The sequence below is a fragment of the Clytia hemisphaerica genome, unplaced genomic scaffold (genome assembly GCF_902728285.1).
Source record: "Clytia hemisphaerica strain Z4C2 unplaced genomic scaffold, Clytia hemisphaerica genome assembly, whole genome shotgun sequence".
Taxonomy (NCBI): Eukaryota; Metazoa; Cnidaria; class Hydrozoa; order Leptothecata; family Clytiidae; genus Clytia; species Clytia hemisphaerica.
The window spans coordinates 1262438-1283229 of NW_027103414.1; the positions used below are offsets into that span (position 1 = coordinate 1262438).

The 20792-nt window shown below is 33.3% G+C and overlaps 2 protein-coding genes across 2 annotated transcripts; both read left to right on the top strand.

Moving 5' to 3' along the window:
- The first annotated feature begins 202 nt into the window (after positions 1 to 202).
- On the top strand, positions 203 to 1419 carry LOC136797534 (DPH4 homolog). The gene is made up of 2 exons (XM_067054114.1): positions 203 to 366; positions 693 to 1419. Exons 1-2 carry the CDS (start codon positions 255 to 257, stop codon positions 1004 to 1006), a joined length of 426 nt encoding a protein of 141 aa, XP_066910215.1. The 5' UTR covers positions 203 to 254; the 3' UTR covers positions 1007 to 1419.
- Positions 1420 to 12010: 10591 nt separating this feature from the next.
- On the top strand, positions 12011 to 20580 carry LOC136797536 (uncharacterized). Its single transcript, XM_067054115.1, has 18 exons — positions 12011 to 12161; positions 12485 to 12559; positions 12780 to 12865; positions 13252 to 13313; positions 13436 to 13463; positions 14350 to 14419; positions 14764 to 14837; positions 15013 to 15049; positions 15382 to 15432; positions 16226 to 16288; positions 16506 to 16619; positions 16743 to 16801; positions 17697 to 17781; positions 18154 to 18260; positions 19091 to 19178; positions 19317 to 19391; positions 19624 to 19697; positions 20078 to 20580. Coding segments are annotated over exons 1-18 (1269 nt in total). The 5' UTR covers positions 12011 to 12041; the 3' UTR covers positions 20079 to 20580.
- The last annotated feature ends 212 nt before the right edge of the window (positions 20581 to 20792 follow it).

Here is a 20792-nt window from a genome sequence, read left to right on the forward strand (position 1 = left end):
AGAGAGTTTCTCCTTGACGGGTACTGGGAATTTGTTCGAGTTATAGAAAGATTCGAATGATAGAAGTTCGAATAAGCGAGAGTGTAGTACAGTAGTGTACATACGATTCTTTCGAAATTTCTTTCGAATTGTTTTTAGTTCGAATTTAAAAAAGATTCAAAGAATTGTAAAAAATAGAATAAAAGAATTGACTGTGATTTATTTTTAGGAAGATAAGATAAAAATGAAATTTGAATTTGGATAAATATTGCATCATGGTGGAGAATTTTTATAAATTGTTGGGTATATCTTCAGATGCCACTCAAGAAGAGATCAAAAAGTCTTACCAGAAATCTGTACTGAAATGTCACCCAGATAAAGTCAAAGGTAAAATCTCCTTCTCAAGGTTTCACCATCAGGGGAATCTTTGCTTAGGCTTTTGGGGAAGAAAAATTATAGAATAATAATTACCCTACATAAAATTAGCCTCTTGGTATCAGGCTAAAAAATTGATTGCTTGACCTCTTAACCCCATCCTCAAACACTTGGGAACCCAGGACTTGCAAAGTAAAAATTTTTAAATTTATTACTTTGAAAAAAGGATCCAATCAAAGAATTGATAATTTGTCTCAGGACCAAAGAAGGCCTCAGTAGACCAAATATCAAATCTTGTTACCATATTCATTTCAATTGTTTGATTTCATATTCTTTAGATGATGATCAACAAGGAGATACAGATATGTTCATGAAACTTCAAGAAGCAAAAGAAATTCTTTTAGATTCCGATAAAAGAAAAGAATATGATCGAAAACTCAAAGAAAGCGAAGTTAAGAAATTCAAAGGGCCTTTATTTTCATCTGAAACACTCGACAGCTTGGAATATGAGGACACGGAAAATTATTATTATATGGAGTGCCGATGTAGTGGACTGTATGTTCTTGAAGAAAGTGAAGTTGACCAGACGAAAGATTTGCTGTACGTGCAATGTGATAATTGTACTTTCTATATTGAGGTCCAACCAACTTGATGTGATGTTGTGTCGCGGGATAAATTGGTGTGGAGTTAGAAGGTTTTAAAATATAAACCGTCACTCCCAAGAAACGAGGAAGTAACTGGTGACTGGTGATTTGCGTGTGATGATGGTATATAGGACCAAGGAACTTTAATAAAACAGTATAAAACATTTAAGTTTCTTGGTAGGACATTACCCAGCTGGCAAACGACGTTTTTTCAACGTTCATATTATAACGTTTTATGGAAGTTGTTTTGTAGATTTTTTCGATTAGGAATGGACTCTGGTGATTGTGGATGCGGTTTCGTCGTTGGATCCCGCTTGGCCGTCATTGGACCCCGCTTGGCCGTCATTGGACATTGTAAAGCAAAAAAAGCTTACTTGAAGACTGTTTTAATTTTATAAAATGAAAAATAAAATAAGAAATACGAATGCTCACAGGCGAATTTTTGAATTTTAAGTAACTTTATACTCTGCCTGCTACAGGTACTCATTCCCGATAAATTATATGACTATTTGCTTGATTTTCGGTAAGATTTTCGGTGAGATTTTTTGATAAGGCTACTATTTTTTTAATCTTAATTAAATAAAATTTTATACCGTTGGGAAGATATTTTAGAGCACTATAGTATTCGAGGAAAGAAAACCACAGAAGTTGTTGTAATATTTGTTAAATCCAAGTCTGCTAAAAATTACTTTTAAAAATTAGCTTGCTGGTCGAATTGGGGGGCAGTCACATGACATTTTTTTAACCCGTTGACTTTTATTACCAAATTTGTAGGGTTTCTTATTTGTAATTTTTTTCCTAATCGTTCTAAACTTGTCAGGCCGATTTTCTAGCTTACAAAGTTCCTGTGTTACCACATCCCATTTTGCTTATTATGGCGTCCAATAGACACCACTTCAAAACCATATCTAACCCAATACACAGACTACCTTCCCTGCTCCAATGGTTTTGTATGGACTATTAATCTGCAAAGGCGTTATTCTGGTACCAAATGTGAAAATTTGCAACACCATGCTTAGCTTTGCTCTGACGATCGGGCAAATTTTAACATCTGTTAATTGGACCGCTACTTTAGAGCTTTGGGTGTGTGCAGGGTGGCTGGCTATCTTGGTGTCCTATTTCGGAAATAGTCCCGTTCCTTGCTAGTCTTGCTGTGTTTTAAAACTTTAACTTGGTCGACTTGGGCGATCGAACAAACACTAAAACGCCGACTCTGTGTAATAAACCAGCCTTTTCACTGGTTGTTTAATAAAAATAGTAATGCCGTACTTTGCCTGAGAGTGTGGAGTAAAGGAATTATCCTAAAAGTCAGCAGGCAGGTAGGGCAGGGGCGGGATATTCTGAACTGTTTTCTTAACTTGTCCTCGTTTTTAAGACTATTATACACTTTTTATGTACATCTTTGCTCTTTCCGATTGCCGGAACAGCGGAACACTTTTTCGTCCTTTTTCCCGCGCAAAATCTAGGAATCCGATTTCCCGAAATCAAAAGTGTCTTTATTAATCCCGATTCGGGTCAAAGTTCCCCGCGAAAAAACTTCAGATTTCGTTTCAAAATTTTCAAACCATGTCAAGTTTTTGAAAAACCCATTCAACTTTCTGTCAAACCATAAGTGTATTGTTGGTAAGTTTCTTTTAACTGTCAGAAGACTGCTAGTTACTTTAATGATTTTCTGAGAAATCAACATAAAAGGGCTTGCGGAACGAGCGTTCTGTATAAGAAATCACAACGACTCCATTATTAATAGAGAATTTAAAAAACAAACTAATGGGCTCTTCCAGAAAAAAATTGTATATGGGGGTAGAGGATATAACAATTTTCAGTGATTTACCCCCGGACAAAGTGACTTTTGGCCCCCCGGACAACGGGTTTTACCCCTGGTCAAGCATCAGTTGACCCCACAGACAACCCAAATTACCCCCGGACAAGGCAAATTTTGATGGTTTTTCGCGACCCCCCCGGACAATATATCCTCCACCCGGGGTGTACGAACATTTTCTGGAAGAGCCCAATAAGAACTTTACAATTCACCAAGAATTTATCGCCAGTGAGTCATAACAATAATGTCAAAGAAGAGGATGTTGGAAAAATTAAAAGACAGATAAAAAGTCATTTGTTTATACTCGATTTTGTAATACTTTTGTAGCAGTTTCAAAAAATCTTCCTGGAAAAAGTATATAGATATCTGCTCAATACAACTTTTCGCATGGACTTAATAACATAAACATAAGGGGTTACAGTACAGTGGTATTTAAAAGGGTAACACAGAGTATTTCATACAGGGCTTTTAAACTGAAAATAATTTAATGAGTTTTAAAATATCCTTCTAGAATTTTTCAACAAACATATCCTGTGAAAAAAAGACTCTATTCAATCATGAAGTAATAAAAACAATAACACATTGATATGTAGTTTTAGTATAATGTAGTCTTTTTCGTCATTGTTTTGATTCTGTAGTTTTAAATATTACAGTAAATGTGACATTGTAATATGGACTTTTTGATAGTTTTGGATGTCATAACTAAAAGTGTTAAATAATAAAATCCATTTTTACAAAAATATCACTAATATATTCAGGGTTTTCAGTAAATTTTAGGAAGGTAGGAGACTGAAGGTCTGAGGTCGGCTACTATTTTAGTGATACAGCTATGTGAGAGTCACCTGAGGGCCCACCATGGTTGGGCCCGAAGCGAAGGGCAAGAAAATTTTGAAATCAGGCGGTTTTAAGTACTGAAAAATCTTTTTTTAGCAATAAAACTATAGAAAAATCTAAACAAGAAATAATACTTTTTAGGTAAAAGTGTAATATTAAAGTATACATCTAATATGTGATTAGATTATATACCTAAATATATTTATAGATTTTCCTTCAAGAGCCAACCATGTACGGCAACAATCCGCTTCGCCTTAGCATGGATAAAGAAAACGAAGGTAAATAAATGTTAACCTAAATAACTACACTACTGAATACACTACGGTAATTACACCAAATTACCTTCAATATTAGCTTCAAGTTATAAAACCGTTGAGGATGCAGTTACTAAAAAGCATGGCCCAATGTCGGGAGAGGTTATTGAAGAAGTCCATACCGGACCGGGCCGAAAACCTCATGGATCCTTGCATGGACCTATAACCATACTAATAAGTCTTTTAATCTATCTAAATCATAAGAAAATATATAAAATAGATAAAGAAGTTAAGTGCTTATAAAATGAGTATGCTAGCAGACGCTAGGCATGTTTAAAAGTAAACAAAGAGAGTGAATGAGAAAATATTACACTACTGTAAAAGATAGCAATATACTTCAAGTGATGTTTTAAGCTTCTGCACTTCAAAGTTTGTTATAATCATGATTCTTTTAAATATAAGAAGCCTGTGATTTTATTTGAAGAAACACTCAAGAGAATGATGTAAATGAAGTCTTTCATTAACAAGAAGATGTGATCACAAAAAATAAATTTTCAGAAACAAAATCATACATCAAGGATATCTAGAAAAGACTTTATGGCCAGCGACTTTGAACTCATATTGGGCTTTGAGGTCGGCGAAAATCGCCGGTCCCCGGCCTCAAACAAAACCCCTGATAATTCACTACTAGTTTTCATACATTCATGCAATCAAAAAAGCAAATCATGCAATGACTTCAAACCCCTTGAAACATTTCAATATTATAAGGCAGCGATCACAAACTTCTTCGGATGCATTTCATTTTGCCAGTATACATGTCCAAGAATTTTGAGGAAAATGCTGTGAAAGAGCTTACTTTATTTGGAAATTATTTAAAGTGTCTTAAACTGAATAATGACCACCAGCAGCAGTGAATTTGAAATTTTCTACTACTACTGACTTAAAAAGATTAAAAATAAAATGGAAGTGTATTTTCTGATTGCTGCCTTAACATGTAAAAGTTAATGTCATTAAGCATCACATGTCACACACAAAACATCCCATGTACCACCAAAACATTCACAATTTGTCCCCCCTTCTGTGTTGCATTATATTATACGTAGCTACATAATATTAATATTGAATCTTGATGGGAATCTGGTAATGTTTGTGTTTGCTTGATCTCAAACTACAACAAAGTCTTTCTTATGAAAAGCGATGTGTATTACAGTAGAATTCCCTCGAGGAGTTCCTAAGAGATATTATTTGTAATAGTTAATACACTTGAAACAATCCCACAATGCATCGCTTTTTTAGAAAAGTAAAAAACTCTGATAAGGTCCATTAAAAAATAACGTGTCTGTTCTTCGCAGCATACCTCCTCAACAAATGTTACTGACCACAATCACCCAATATTTGATAGCGTATTATGATCTTTTTCGTAGTAAAAGCGTTTACTCAAATACGTTGAACCGTGTTTTGACAACATGACAAAAAAATCATTGTTCGGCTGAATGTAAAGTTTAACCATTACATGACATTTCCAATAAAATTATAAAGTCTAAATGTTAAATTATTTCGAAATCCAAATGTTGCTTTAAATCTGACTTGACTGTTGCAGATATTTGGTTCGATCTCAAGCCATAAAAATAGTTTTCAATGAGATCAATTGATGTAATAGGAATGGTTACTCCAATCAATTGTCACAAAAATGTGCCATGCAGTATGGATGCCACAAGGTAAACAACCATCTGTCAGACCATTTATCGAAAATTTCAGTTGACAACAAAAAAAACAGCCACACACATTATTGTCACATTAGCAAGTGGATGGTAGGACAGCTCTCCTCTCCCAGAGGAAGTGGTAAAAACCTCAAGAATGATACTCGAGTAAAATTTACAATAAGTGTGAACAGCAGCAACGCTATTTTACAAGCAAATGATGCCTTCCAGCTTAAAAAATCAGCAGGATCATGCCTTGACAAAAATCGCCATTTTTGTTTTGCAAGTGTGCAAAAGTGAAAGTAGCAGCAACGACACAAAAACAAACATCTCGCACTTGATTGGATAGTCAAACTCGATATAATTTAAAAAACACTTTTATTTTATAAAAAAAAGAAAAGTCTACTTTGCTCGGGGTTTTTTCGTGAGCCAAATCGGTAGCATTTCTCGAACATATATACAAATTTACGTCCCGCGTACGCAGATCGTGCCAAAGGATGCGGAACGCGCGTTTGAGCGCGCTGCGCGCGCTCAAACGCACGTTCCGCAAAAAGAAGCCTTTCAAGTTTCAAGTGTTCACTGGTCTTTTAGAGCTCCCCCACTGAGGTGGAGAGCGACCATTTTTGGTGGAAATGATACTTAGGAATAGTGCCTAACATCTTTACTGCAACAGCAAGCAAGAGTAGGACCCTGCCGACGCACCGGACTGTCCAGTGTATTTGTCCGGTGGCAAAAAGTATCCTTTCGCTACACCGGACGCAATAAGTCCGGTGTTGCATACAGGGAATTTTGGACGCCGGACATTTATGAAACAAAAAATTAAGAAACACCGGACGCACCGGACTGGTCATGTCCGGTGTTTTGATTGTCCGGTGGAAATAAATATCCTTCTCCGACACCGGACATACGACTTCCTTAAGTCCGGTCTAGAGATTGTCCGGTGGTAAAAAGAATTCTCATTTTACACCGGACTTTCGTGTGTCCGGTGCGTCGGCAGGGTCCTGCAAGAGTACAAACTTGTCAACGCACTAGACAGTCTGGTGTTTTGTCCGGTGCCAAAAAGTATCCCTTAGCCACACCTTTTGAAACCTTTTGTCCGGTGTTAGTCTGGTGGTCTCAAAATTTGAGGTTTTCAGGTGCAAGTGCAGAGTTATTATAGTTATTTATTATTACAGCCAAAGTTTTCCTCGAGAGAGCAGCCTTCATGCCATACTCTGCAAACTGGCCAGATGATGCACTGAGATTGTACGGACTACGGTGTTAAAAAGTATCCTCATCTGACACCGGACTTTACGTGTCCGGTGCTTCGGCAGGGTCGTGCAGCAAGAGCTTCAAAAGTTTAAAATGACGTAAAATACCAATGGTTGGAGCTCAAAAAAACCCAGGCTCCAAACATTTGAAAATATTACAATACCCTAAACTTTGTGCAATGCCGACATACTTTGTTTATTTCCGTCATAGCAACTATCTACCGTAACTTGGTTTATTAATGTCGACACCCCTCCTCTAATTCCGACACCCTTTTTATTATCAGCTGAAATTGATAGAAAGGTTTAAACTGTTTTTCTTGGCTTAGTGGTCATAGAGGAATAATCCTTTTTCAATCAGTGATTCAAGCTTTCATATTATTCCTGTCTCTAAAGAAGGGTGTCGGAATTAGACAAGGGATGTCGATATTAGACCAACTTACGGTAGTTGTTTAAAATGTTTACAGCTTCTGAGTAAACTGTTTAAAAATAACTCTTAACTACTTTGCAGATCAGATAGAGACAACGCTATGATGGAATTAGAAAAAGTTGGCGTAGTTGGCATTACAAGTAGGGAGGTCAGTCAGATTTTCAAACATCATAAAGAAAAATAAAACTAGGCTCATCTGATAGTCCTAAGCCAGTAAACATAAGAGAAAAAATGAGGGGTTAGTTTCTAGAAATGGTTCAGTATTTCAAAAGATATAAGAAATATGGATAGTGAAAATCTTACCTTTTTGGTAAAAACGCGTCCTTACCATCCAAAGCCAAATCGCATATATCTAGAGCGCACCAAAAAGACTCAAAATGGCGCGAAAAATTAGCCTACAAGGATTACGTCATACTCATGCGGTCTGCTTGCGTGAGGTTGAAAATCTCTCAACCAACATTTTTAGAATTGCAATCGATAGTGAATCCCTTAAAATTAGGGAAAACAAACTTTATTTTAGAAAAGCTAGTGCTTGAAATCATCTAAAAAATCTAGTGGGTAAATAAAAAAACAATTCTAAGCCCTTGAAAAATCAAGATTTTCACCTAAGTTTGAAATATTGTAATGATCTACGCAAGGGCCAGCAAGGGCCCCTAGACCCACGGGTATCAAAAGACAGCTTATTCTCTTGCACGTCTTCTCCAAAAAAATCAGCCCGAACAATCGCTTCAAGCACGACGGCCGTTTGGAGACGACCCGTTGGAACATTTTTCGGTGCCGTCATCTTTTTTGTTTACAATTTTTACCTCAGGTCAAAGGAAATGTGATAACTGTAGTTGTAGAAGAGCAATTGACTTCATTTTTTTTATTGATTGTGTTCTCTGATAAATTTTCTACTGATTTGAAAAAAGAATGAACCTTTTTGATTGAATTATGGTAAAGATATGAAGAGAGGAAAACAAGAAGTCTCTTTTTTTCTTTTTTCTCTTTTCGCGCACGCAATAATCGTGAGTTTTGACCTCCCTATTACAAGTCAGCAAGTTACTGTATGGAATTAGACGTCACTGCGTAGAGAAAATATATGTATATAAAGCAGGCTGCATCATTTGAAAATTCCAGCTATCGCACCCCTCAAAATCTTAGGAAAAAACCTCCCTTTTTTGAGAAAAGTAGCCTTCTGTCAAGAATGATTGTGAGAAATCTCTTGGTAGGAAATTAAGATCCTAAATTGAAAAGTTTACAAAGTTTTTTGGTTGTTTACAAAATGCACATGATTTTGTTGAGACCCTGTCATCACCCAGTGAGCCTGTTATAGTTTCAAAGACAAGCGTTGTGAAATTTGGCAAAGGAAAATGCACTGAGAAATTTGTCAACGTTGCAGAGTTTCACAATGAACGCTTAAATTACAGAATTTTGCAGCACTGTAATTTTATGCAATTTTCCGCACTGGGGCAGGTGGGGCATTAGATTCGATTGCATTTGTGATTATGTTTAAACATTAGAATTTCTTCTTGATCATTAGTGAGGTTTTCACCTTAGCTTTCCCTTTTTTTCATTCAAAAATATTGATTATCCAGACCTGACCAATTAAACTTGTCGAACAAATCGAATAATCAAACAATCTAACAATCTAACTATTTGAACTCCATTGAACAATAAACCCAATTTTTCCCAAGTTTGTGCTACCCTGCGGAATATCAGCTTGTTTTCAAAGACAAATTCAAAATGTAAATTGAATATTACTTCCAATAAGGGATCACCCACTTTCCCTGTATCTTTTCAACACCATCATCAGGGCAGTAGTAGGGGTGTAGTATTCTGTGTGGTCGCAGAGCAAAATCTCAACAGAGGGGGCTACAGACTTTATTACAGATATATAGATATTAAGATCTGGTGGGATAAACCGTAAGTTTGGGAACTATCAAAATGATAACTATCTAAATCATATTACTTCAAAATTTAGAATTTATTTTTCTTTTAAAAAATCAAAAATATTACAGACTGTTTCACGCCAGAGACGATCATCAGCTGTATGAATTAAAAAAAAACCAAAAAAAACCCTCTACCTTGGTATAGAGCACTTTGTCACCACAAATTACTAAGGCGAGACCAATTTAATTTGTTGTTCTACGGGCCCAACCGACCCTATTTTTGCTAAAATCAAAAAAAAATAATAATATTGAATTTCCAATACAATATATATTTTACACACTACTTATTTGTAATAATCAAATTTGAATAAAGCTGAAAATTAATTCAAGAAATTGAAAAATTTAGAAATTCAAGCATTCCATACTAAGATTTTATTATGATCTTCATCGAAGATAAAAAAAGTGAATTTTTGAACCAGATATATTTTGGAAAACATTTTCGGTACTTTACCAACGGGCAGGTCTAAAATGCCTAATACCTACTACCTAATACTTACTACCTAATACTTATATTTACTGTACTGTATACATCAAAATTGCTCGAAAATACCTTTAAAATAATCAGCATGCCCAATTCGACCTAATTTGAAAATTTGGTGTTAAAAAAATTTCAACTTTTTGTCTTATAGCATTTTGAAGACATGAAAAAATTTTCTCCCTTTTTTTCTCCTCACTTTATTTTTCCGCACTTTTTCTATAAAGTTTACAGACCACACAGATTTTGTCAAGACACACTTTTTCGTGTAGGAAAAAAATATTTCGTTTGCTCATTCATATAGCTTTATTTATAAGAATCAGTCGATTTGAAAATTTAAGATAAGTGAGTATGCCCCTGTTTCATTGGAGCAGGTAACTGAAGTAGATGGCCGAGAATATTTTGACATGACTTGATTTTATTACAAACCTGATTACAAATGACCCTTTCGAGCCAGAATATTGACAGGGTCATTTAATATGACCTTTTTAAACTTCATCATAGTAAGAATTATCAATGTGCTGAATAAGATGCTTTGAATTCTCACTAAATTTCTAGTAGAAAATGCTAAAGGAGAGATTTTTGAAGGTGCCAATTGAACTTTTGCCTATTATTGATAAAGTGACATTATTTGACAAAAATATTATTATAGTTATTGAATATAAATCCTTACGAACCAATCTCAAGAAGTATTATGACACTACTCGATATGATGCAGATAATACAAAAGGATATAGTTAATGACCTATATTTAATCTCGAAGAGCGTTTAAATAACGTTTTAGCCAATTGGATCTTTATAAAGGAGACATAGATGTGTAAGAATAACTGATTTGAATATTTACATATGTTTTCTTATAATTAAATCAAAGTAACAAGAGAAAAAAAACTAAGATGATGACCTTTTGCTTTATACTTATATGGGGCGAAGAAAATATTTACTTTAATGCAAATATTTCTTTTAGATAACACATTGAAAGACTTTAGGTAAAAATATAAAGCAAAGACTTATGTGTTAGCATTCAAATTCCACGAAACTTAGTTAGAATAGAGATTTTGAATATTCGAAGGAGAGTCAGGGCCTGGAAGTTCTGGTCTGTAAAGTATCCAAACGGATTAGGTAGTCATTATTAAGTAGTAGGTATTAGGCGTTTTAGACCTTCCCCTTTACCAACCCTGATAAATGAAAAATTAATTTTTATTTTACCGACCGACCGACCCATATTTTGCTAACGATCTGCCCATGTAGAACAACAAATTAAATTGGTCTCGCCTAATGTTGTTGTTAAATCCTATTGCTTTGAAGATTTTAATTGTTTTATTAGGCTCAATTATTTTTTAAAATTGAACTTTAATTATTTGGTGGAGTTTGATTGGTTTGACAAGTTTGATAATCGAGTCTGGGCTAATACCCAGCAAGACAAGATTTACCTTTGTTTTTTTTGTCTTTTTTGATAAATTTCTTACCACAAACACACCTATTTATCCCAAGGGCTGTACATTTTGAAACAAATTCTCTATATACCTTTTGTAAGCCATTCAATTCAAGATTTCATTGTCCCAATACCTCCATAGTCTAGTTTTGAACCTGTTTGAACTAGATTATGCAGAAATGACATTGTCAGTTATGATTGAAAAAAAAGATTTGAGACATGAGTTGAACCCCATCAACAGACAGCCATTAGTAGGCCTGATACTCCCTGGAAGATGGTCAAATTTGAAAATCAAATTTAATTAATTCTGGAAGTACAAAGAGAGCAAGGCAGAAAGAACAACTTCAACAGAGGCAAGGAAGGCAATATTGACTTTACCAAAATTACAAGAAAAAGTAGTCAAAAAAAATCCTATATATAACATCTCACTAAATGATGAATCCATGAAAGTTTTTTGGGCTGGCAAAAATAAAATGCGAAGAAGAAAGACTGACAAAGGCTTTGGCTTGTTAGATGAAGGCAAATTAAAGGAAAAATCGGTAGGAAAGAAAAAAAGACAAAAACATTGTATTATATGGATATAAAATGGAATGGCCCAATCATCAGGCCAAAAGTATCAGAAGGTTTTCTCAAAATATTTTCAGAACCTTTCAAAACCATCATCTTCAGCAAGGACTCAAGAATTTACAAAAAAAAACAAAAAACTTATAATATACTTTTGGGATGGAATTTATCAAAAATCTTCTTTTTGAATTTTTTTTTTGTAAATTATATTTGGTACCAAAAAATTGATAACAGGAAAGAAAAATTAAGAGGAATTAAAAAGTTATTGGCAATTACCTGTTACATGCACTGCCCGTTTTAATCCCCCTCCTCATACTGCTGTTTCTAGAAAGATAATAGAAAATATAAAAAATAAAAATGGCATCAAACTATCATCAAATTGCTATCCCAAAGAATATATCTGACGATACTATTTTGTATTGTATTGAAACTGTGGCCAATATGAAATTGAGTCCAAATGATCTGAAGAATCCTACTGTGAGTATGTTTTTATGGCAAGACAAATAATCAGAAAATTTTAGATAAAAAAAAAAATTGACATTTTTTCTTGAGATTTTTATTTTCATCAACTCATGCATCGAAATAAGGGTTGGAAAGTGCATAACACTTTTTTTGGCAAGCATGGTTTTTGCATCCTGAAATGGATAAAAAAAATGGATTTTAAATTTTTAGCTTGTATAAAGTAATCCAAAAACGCATCGCAAATTGCAAAATGCGATACGCTAATTTGATTCCTGCAACTCTTGATAAACTTTAGACCAAATTTGTTTAGCTTAAATAACTTTTTGTTGTTTTGATAGTCTGAAATGGTGACAACAATATACAATAGTTTTGCGTGCAATATCCTCAATGTTTCAGTGGAACAAATCACACAGGTAATCCATATTTTGTTATTCAGAAAACTGAAAACATTCTTTATTAGAGCTTGGTAAAACTTCTGATAGAAAATTGAAAAAAACTTTTTATTAGGGCTTGGCAAAACTTCTGATAGAGGAATAGCAATTAAATATATGTTTGTACATCTATCTGTTCATATTTTGTCACTTATTAAGTTTTATTACACAGATTGGATAGCTTGTTCAAATTTATTTATAGGTTCCACTCCACATTTTGGAGACCATTTCCAATCCAGATCTTATCACTGAAGAAGCCATTGGTCCATTGATGTGCATGAAAGCACTGTAAGCTAATTCATGTGTTTTGTTCATCTTAAAAGTATTTTGTATTTTGCTTCTACAGTTTTAATAACACAATAGGTTTAGTTCAACATCTTTCTAGCCACAGAACATCAACGAAATTACCTGCAATGCAAATGTTCTTTTTTTATCACCTATTCCTTTTTGCCTACCAGGGACATTTAGAATTGATCAAAATTTTTCTTATTTTAAAATTAAAGGCCAGAAACTTTTCAATGATTTGCGATCATCTTTTACTGACCCTGGTTGAAGGGTGGGTTGACCCCACTACGTCACTAGTCTTATATATCATGTTTTAATTTATGGTTATATTTTATTTGGAAAGCTAAATTTCAATGCTATTTTGATTATACTGATTTTTATTATTTTAGGGAATTGTTATTCAGACTTTGTGGAGTAGGTGACTTTTGTATGGCAGATCTACGAGAGCCATGTTAGTATAGCTTTTCTTATTTGGAAGATACTGTTTTGTTGTTTTAATGCTTAGGTTGTATGGACAAGCTTCATAATTCAGTTTTTTTTTAATCTAAATATTTTGACTTTTTTACTTTCAAGCTAAGAAGAGAACAAGGAAATTACTCAGGTATGAGATGATTTAAAAGGAAAAATTTATCAAAATAATCTTTTCCATTCTTTTTCATGCAATACAATTTTTCTCAATTATGATATTTAGAAATAGCTAAATATGTATTTTCCAAAAATCAAAATGTTAAAAACATAACTAAAAGTTTCATGCACTTACGTACAATCATCAGATGTGACTAAAAACAGTGTTGAAAAGAAATTTATGTACAAGAAAAAAATTCTGATTCATTAAAAAGTGATTAAAACATGTGATGGGTAATTATTAAAAGATCGTTAAAAGATAAAAAAGACAAAGGTAGTAAAACTGTAAAATTCTCAAGGGTCTGGTGGGACCTCTTTGAAGTTTTTTAATAAATACTTTGCCGCATGGCGACACGTAGAAATTAATTCAGATCGTTTATTTAATAGTTTTTCCTTTGACGAAATAATGTGGTACTTTTCCGTAAGGCATAGGTCACATGATTTGCTTCCATTTTTGTACGGTTGGGCGTGGTCGATAACTTTCCACTTCAGAATTGGTTCGATGTTCTTATTCTGTAGAGACCATACATATTTTGAGAGCTCCGTGGAATTTGACTTGTCTTCGTGACGAAAAGTGTGTTTGTGTTGGTACCATCTTGTTTTGAACGTGTTTTCCGTCAAACCGATATACTGAGGTGTAAACACTTTTTAGAAATTTAGAAATAGCATAAAAACTGTTTCAAAATTTTGATGAAAGAAACCACCTCATTCTAGCTAAGCAAGGTGGATGCTTGGAAATACTTTTTACTTCATTTCTTTATAGCCTTCAAGCCTAAAACACAGTGTTGAGGGAAGCAATGTCAAGCTTGTTTCCTATTATTGGTTTGTTTGAAATCTAAATTATCATTTTTATCCTTTTTTAGTGCACTTATAAATTTCTACCAATTTTGCGTTCAAAATGAAAAAGATAAAAATGATGTCCTTAGCAAACTGGTAAGTGTTTTGTTATATATCAAGGACAATCCATACCTATAATTGTTTTCATAAAGAATCCTCTATATTGTTGGGCCTATAGTGAGCTCAACCTGGCCCAAATTTTGTCTTCAATACTTTCCACCAATGGCATTCTTATTACTTCTCCTTTTCAGTTCTGGCCCTTTTTCACCTTTTTCTACATAGGAAACTCTACTACTCTCAACCATGTATGTAAATGTGAAAGATTGTCATTGTTTACACCTATCATACATACTATCTCACACTTTGATGCTGCAAAGTTTGTCTTGAGATTTTGTCAAATATTGATTTTTTCATTGTTTTAAAAAATTTCTTGTGTCCAGGAACACCTATCAAAAGGAATTGAAGTATACACTGATAAAAGAAGAATGCTAAAAGAAAGAATTACACTATTAAAGTAAATATTTTTCTTCCTTTTACATCAAACTGCCTCTTTAAGATAGGTTTTTCAATAATAATGGTTCAATCATTAATGTTATAATATTAAGAAATGTTCAACAAAAATTTCTGTTGTATTTGAAATGCTACTAATAGTAAAATATTCTTACCTTTTTTATTTTGAAATATTTTAGGGCTGAACGAATGGAAAAACAAAAGGCAGTACAAGAGGTGATTTATTTATTAATTCAAGTATTCTTTTTGTTATTTTTGTCTCTGAAGGATACTAATCAAGGTTTCTTTTCTGTCTAGTTATTGAACCGCTTTTTCAATAAATGAGATCACCTGCGTGATGGCATAATTGACCCCTTCTTTTCGTGTGCCACAATGATCTTTGATTTCTAAAAGCGTGATGTGTGATTGATAGGATGATTATAAAATGTCGAGAGAATATTTTCGGCTTGTTTTTGGCATGTTTACAATTACTATTTTTGGTCTGATGTTGTCATTAAAATTTTCCACTAGGGGCCTTATAAAATTTCACAACCATTGTTTGATTTTAGATGAATCTTAGTGCTTTGAGAGGAAGACAAGAAGAAGTAGCAGCGTACAAGGTTTCCTTCTATCTACTTTTATTGGAATTTACAATTAGGTCTAACTAAACTTCTTTTCTACTATCATTTCTAATATTATCCATAAGACAAGTTCCAGGTACTATGTTGATGTTATTGTAATTAATCGCACGATGGGTTATTTTTTCTTATTTGGCACGCCCTCAAAGAGAACAATTAATCGTTAATTGCATCCTGTAGAGAGCAATTAATCGTTAATCACATTCTCCAATGCGGTGCCAATGTTTACAAAATTGATTTTAATGTTTTTTCTTACATTTTTTTTGCATCGAACGCTTTAATTGCATTCGAATTTTATTTTGTGAGAAAAAAAATCAATAAACAACAATAAAAGAAAGACATAAAGACAAGAGAAAAATATAAAACTGTCAGTGTAATTTCTGTAATTTACTTTCCTAACTGGGAAAAAGTAGTGAAAGCCATTGTGCGATTAGCTCGTAATCACATAATAACTCGTACAATTCGAAAATTGCACTCGTGATTTTTTTGTTTCGAATTTTCCTCGTCCTTTCGGACTCGGAAAATTAATAACAAAAAAACCACTCGTGCAATTATATTCGAATTGCACTCGTTATCATGTGATTACATATACTTATCATATTACTCTAAGCCATGAAATATTTGTGCTGTGTTTAATCCTCATCTTGGGTTAGGACCAATTATGAAGGTTATCAGGGACTGCTGATCAACAAGGTATTCCAACCTAAATATTTATCAGGCTTGGCTTGGCACTTGGCACGTATTACAGGATACTGTAATTTGGATTTATTTATAGGAACAAAATATACAAAAAAACAAGAAAATTATGCAAGAAACAGATGAACTTCAATGCCTTGTGGTAAGTGAGAAAAAATTTGAATAAATTCTATTATTCTATTTTTGTTGCATGGTAAGTGAACTGTTCACTCTATCCCATTTTCATTTTTCAAGTTTTTATTCATTTCAATTAAAAGTTTGTATAGAAATTGTAGAAATTTAACTGAATCAGCTAGCTACTATTTGTTTCATTTTACCGATTTACCTTGATTTACCAATACTTTTATTTCAAATTATAGACCGTCACCAAATCATCACGTCTCATCAAACAAGCTCAAGAGATTTTAGAAGAACGTATCAGTCGTGAAAATGCACTTAGAATAAAAGAGAACACTTTTACCAAATTTGGTGATGTATGTATCATTTGAAACGGTCAAGGAAACACTTACTTTTATTTTCTTATTCTTATTATTTCCAAATCCTTCGGAATTGGCTAACTAATTGTGTAACTAACAAGTGTGTTTGATTTTCCTTAGATTGCCCCATCAGCACTAAAAACAGTCCAAAATATCAAAGAAGATTTGAACAGATTGTCGTAAGAATCAAACTATCTTCACTTTCTTTCTATTCTAAATCTATCAAATAAGTTTAAAATGATTGTCAACAAAAACTATTCTAAATCTATTCAAGTAATTTACTTTTACTTTTTGTTACATAACAGACAACTTTCTTCTCTATCTATTCCTTGAAGGGATTTATTCTAATGGACAAAATAAAACACTCAATATCGCTGTGATTGGATAGCAAAATATTGGTGCTTTCACCAGTGCTTGCGAATGAACAAAATAAAGCCATTCACATATTTTCCCAGATGTAAATTTCAATTAATAAATCTAGTTTGAATCAATTCCAAGAGGTCTTCATTCATTCTCAGATAGTTAGCAGTGGCGTTGTGGCACTCCCCCAGTGGAGCTTTTTTGAACGCCCCAATCTTAAAAATCATACTTTATGCGCCTTAAATGGTGCCCCAAGATCAATTTTACTGAGATAATTTTGAATTACTTGAATTTTTTCGCTCCCAATAAAGTTAATTGGTAATTTCTTCGCAATCTAGCTAATTTACAAGTTTTTTGTGTACAATATAGCATTATTAAATGAAAATCTAACTGCGCCCCAAGACCAATTTGCTGACACTTATCCACTAAATTTTTCCTTCCTCATTATGCCTAGGCAAATGAATTAGTAAAAGTTTAGAAACTGGTGGGTGGGGGCGCCACTTTGGAAAATTGGGGGCAACATTAAAAAAAATTTACATTGGCCCCTCCTCCTTCCACAGCGCCACTGACAGTTAGGCTGCAGTTTTAAGGCTTTTTTATCGCTCTGGAAATTTCAAACACAACTTTGAGTACTTAGCAGCTGCCCTTATCTTTTTACCTTCAGACTGGAATGGTTAGTTTGTTGAAATTTTGCTTTTCTTTTGAAATTTTCAGGATCAATCACAAAAGAAAAGAAGAAATAACAGATTTGTCCATGGATCTGAAAAGAGAAGCTAAAGATGTTGCGGCTCAAATCGAGGTGAAGGCCTATTTTTCTATTAATAACTGTATGTGTGTGTCATCAATCATTTTCATTTTCAGAATGTATTCGATTTGTCTGCTTTGGCTGTTAAAATCTGGTTTATACTTTATTCACATTAGCCTTTCTTTTTTAAATTGAAAGCCTGTCTACATTGTTTTGCAAAAGAGCTAAAAAACAATAAAGATAACTTTGACTAAGCAATAATTCTCGACACACGTAATTGACCATGCAGATACTAAACGAGAGTAAAAATGGGTCAAACTCTTTTAATTCATTTTCAAGCATAAAATATTTCTAGATTTTTTTCTGATTCAATGAGGTATCATCACAGAAATAATTGTTTAAGTTTATTTTAACATTAATTTTTAGATTAAAAGAAAACTGATAGAATCAAAGGAAGAGTCTTTGGCACGGCTGGACACCAAATTAGACAATAAAGTTGAAGAGGAAAAGGAAAATATCGAAAAGTTCAAACAGTAAGAAATACCAAAATATCCTTTTAGTAGGGGGAATTTTGTTCGATTTTTTGGAATCGCTCGAATGTTTTGTTAGAAGCACTTGTTATACATTTTTGGAAAGCTAAGGGGTAGGGGAATCGAAATTACAATGTTTCCAATTTTTTTTCGGACACTTTGGTGTGATTTTCGGACAAATATGACGGTCTCAGGCAAAAATCATAGGGTTAAAAATTAATGAAAATTTTAGCTCGAGAAAACGGGTACCTGTTGTATATTTTTGGAAAGCTCTCAAAAAATTAAGATTACAGATATATTGCAAGTATAGGTGATTTCAGTACCTAACTCGAGATATTGAGCTTCAAAAAGCGCAAAAACTGGACAAAATAGCTGTTTCTGGCTGAAAAACACGGTTTTCAAGGGTTAATATCTACACAGAAATCACCTATACTTGCAATATATCTTTAATCTTAATTTTTTGAGAGCTTTCCAAAAATATACAACAGGTCTCCGTTTTCTCGAGCTAAAATTTTCATTAATTTTTAACCCTATGATTTTTGCCTGAGACCGTCATATTTGTCCGAAAATCACACCAAAGTGTCCGAAAAAAATTGGAAACATCGTAATTTCAATTCCCTTACCCCTCAGCTTTCCAAAAATGTATAACAAGTGCTTTGATCAAAACATTCGAGCGATTTTACAAAATGCCCTCTACTATTTCTTGCTTTAATTTATTTCATACCTTTTACCATTAGGTCATTGAATTTTTCTCATTATTGACTTGGCATTGGACATTTTTGTATAATTTGTAATTTTTTCCCTTTCCCTTAATTATCATTTATAAATTTTAGGAAAAGGTTTGAGGTGCAGAAAAATATTGCGGAAACACAAGAACTGCTTGATGCAACTCGGTTGGAACTCAAAGCTGAAACAGAAAAAGTATTTTTTTTGAAAATCTTGGTTTTGTCAGTATGGAATTTTGAAATTATCAGAAAAAGTTTTGAAATTGTTTGTGTAACTTTTATTTTAGAATTGTCCACTGAGTCTGAAATATTGATATTGAATTTTATTTTTCAGGAACTATTACAAAAAGAAACTCATTCAAAGAATATGAAGGTTTATGATGAACAGTTCAAATTAATAAAGGACAAGGTACTTCCACTAATTTAAATACTGTTGGGTCAATGCTTCTTGCTTTATATTATTTGTCTCTTCGTTTATGAACCACTACGAAGTTTTAAGTGACTTCTAAAATTACTGGCATCAAATATTTCTCAATGAAAAGCTTGGTAACTTGGTAACATTTTATGGAAATTATTAGTTTTTTTTACTTGTCTACTGTTAGAAAGATATCAATCCAATAACTGATTATTATTTTTTTTAGGCTGAAAAATTTGAAAAATATGTCGAAAATAATTGCAACAAACTTGACCAGAAGTTTGAACAACTGAGGAATTGGTGAGTTTGAGAATTAATTTATTTGCATTTGTTTAAACCTGTATAACACAGCAGATGTAACATCTCTGACTCTGTATTTATAAAATTTTCAGATTTCTTTCCATTATTGACTTCAATTATATCGGTCGAGCCTCTATAACTCGAATTTCTCCTTAACTCGAACAAGTATTCTTATCCCTTCAGTTAACTATGCTTTATAAACCTTTCCATAACTCCATAATAATAATTTCACAACTCGAAATTTTCTTTACTCGAACTTATTTCTGTTCCCTACTTGAACATTATTAAGTAGATTCCACTGTATTATATTTTTCTTACGTAGTTCTTCGTTTTATCCTTTTCTCTTATATAACATTTCTTGTCGCATTCTTCCATTTCAGAATGGCGTGGAAAAATCAACCAATTTTTTTGTAGATATCGATTTTGTACATAGTATTCCAAATTCGAGTGGATTCAAGGTACTCTAAGTAATTCGTAAATATTTTATCCTAATTGGATTGAAATATTTTCTAATTGGAATGAGTAACCTTTAAAGGTATTCTTGATTAAAATTTTGGCTGCGACCGCAGTCGGAGGCGACCCAAAGGCTCGTCTTTCAATAGCTATCTACCCAAAGGTAGGAGAGGTCGCCACTTTTTCTCCCTGGATTTCTCCACTTACCCTTGATCCTTCTCTTAATTGCTGAGTATCGAGCAGAGAGGCATCAAGTACCATTTTGAGAATCTTTGGTATGACCCAGCTGGGGGTTGAACCCACAACCTTGCAACCTTTTCATTATAATTATAAAGCATCTTTCCAGCTTCGTCTCTGTGTTTTGTATATTTATATTTATCCAACATGTAATTAGACTATATTGAACGAGCAAAAGAAATTTATAACCTTTTGAGCTAATCGTTAATTTCTGGCAAAAAAACTGTCAACAGCATCATGGGTTGCTTTGTCACCATTTTCATCCTGATTCTAATTTTATTCTTTCAATCTAAATGTAAATAATTGTAAATTTTACTTCCATACTTATCAGTATCTGGTTTAAGTGATGTATTATCAATTTCAAAAAATGACTTCATGGCTTTATGTTTTTCGTTTTTTTACTCT

Coding starts and splice junctions, on each gene's coding strand:
- LOC136797534 (XM_067054114.1), top strand. CDS start 255: ATGGTGGAGAATTTTTATAAATTGTTGGGTATATCTTCAGATGCCACT. Junction 367..692: donor TCACCCAGATAAAGTCAAAG/GTAAAATCTCCT, acceptor CATATTCTTTAG/ATGATGATCAACAAGGAGAT.
- LOC136797536 (XM_067054115.1), top strand. CDS start 12,042: ATGGCATCAAACTATCATCAAATTGCTATCCCAAAGAATATATCTGAC. Junction 17,782..18,153: donor ATGTTGCGGCTCAAATCGAG/GTGAAGGCCTAT, acceptor ATTAATTTTTAG/ATTAAAAGAAAACTGATAGA. Junction 18,261..19,090: donor AATATCGAAAAGTTCAAACA/GTAAGAAATACC, acceptor TATAAATTTTAG/GAAAAGGTTTGAGGTGCAGA.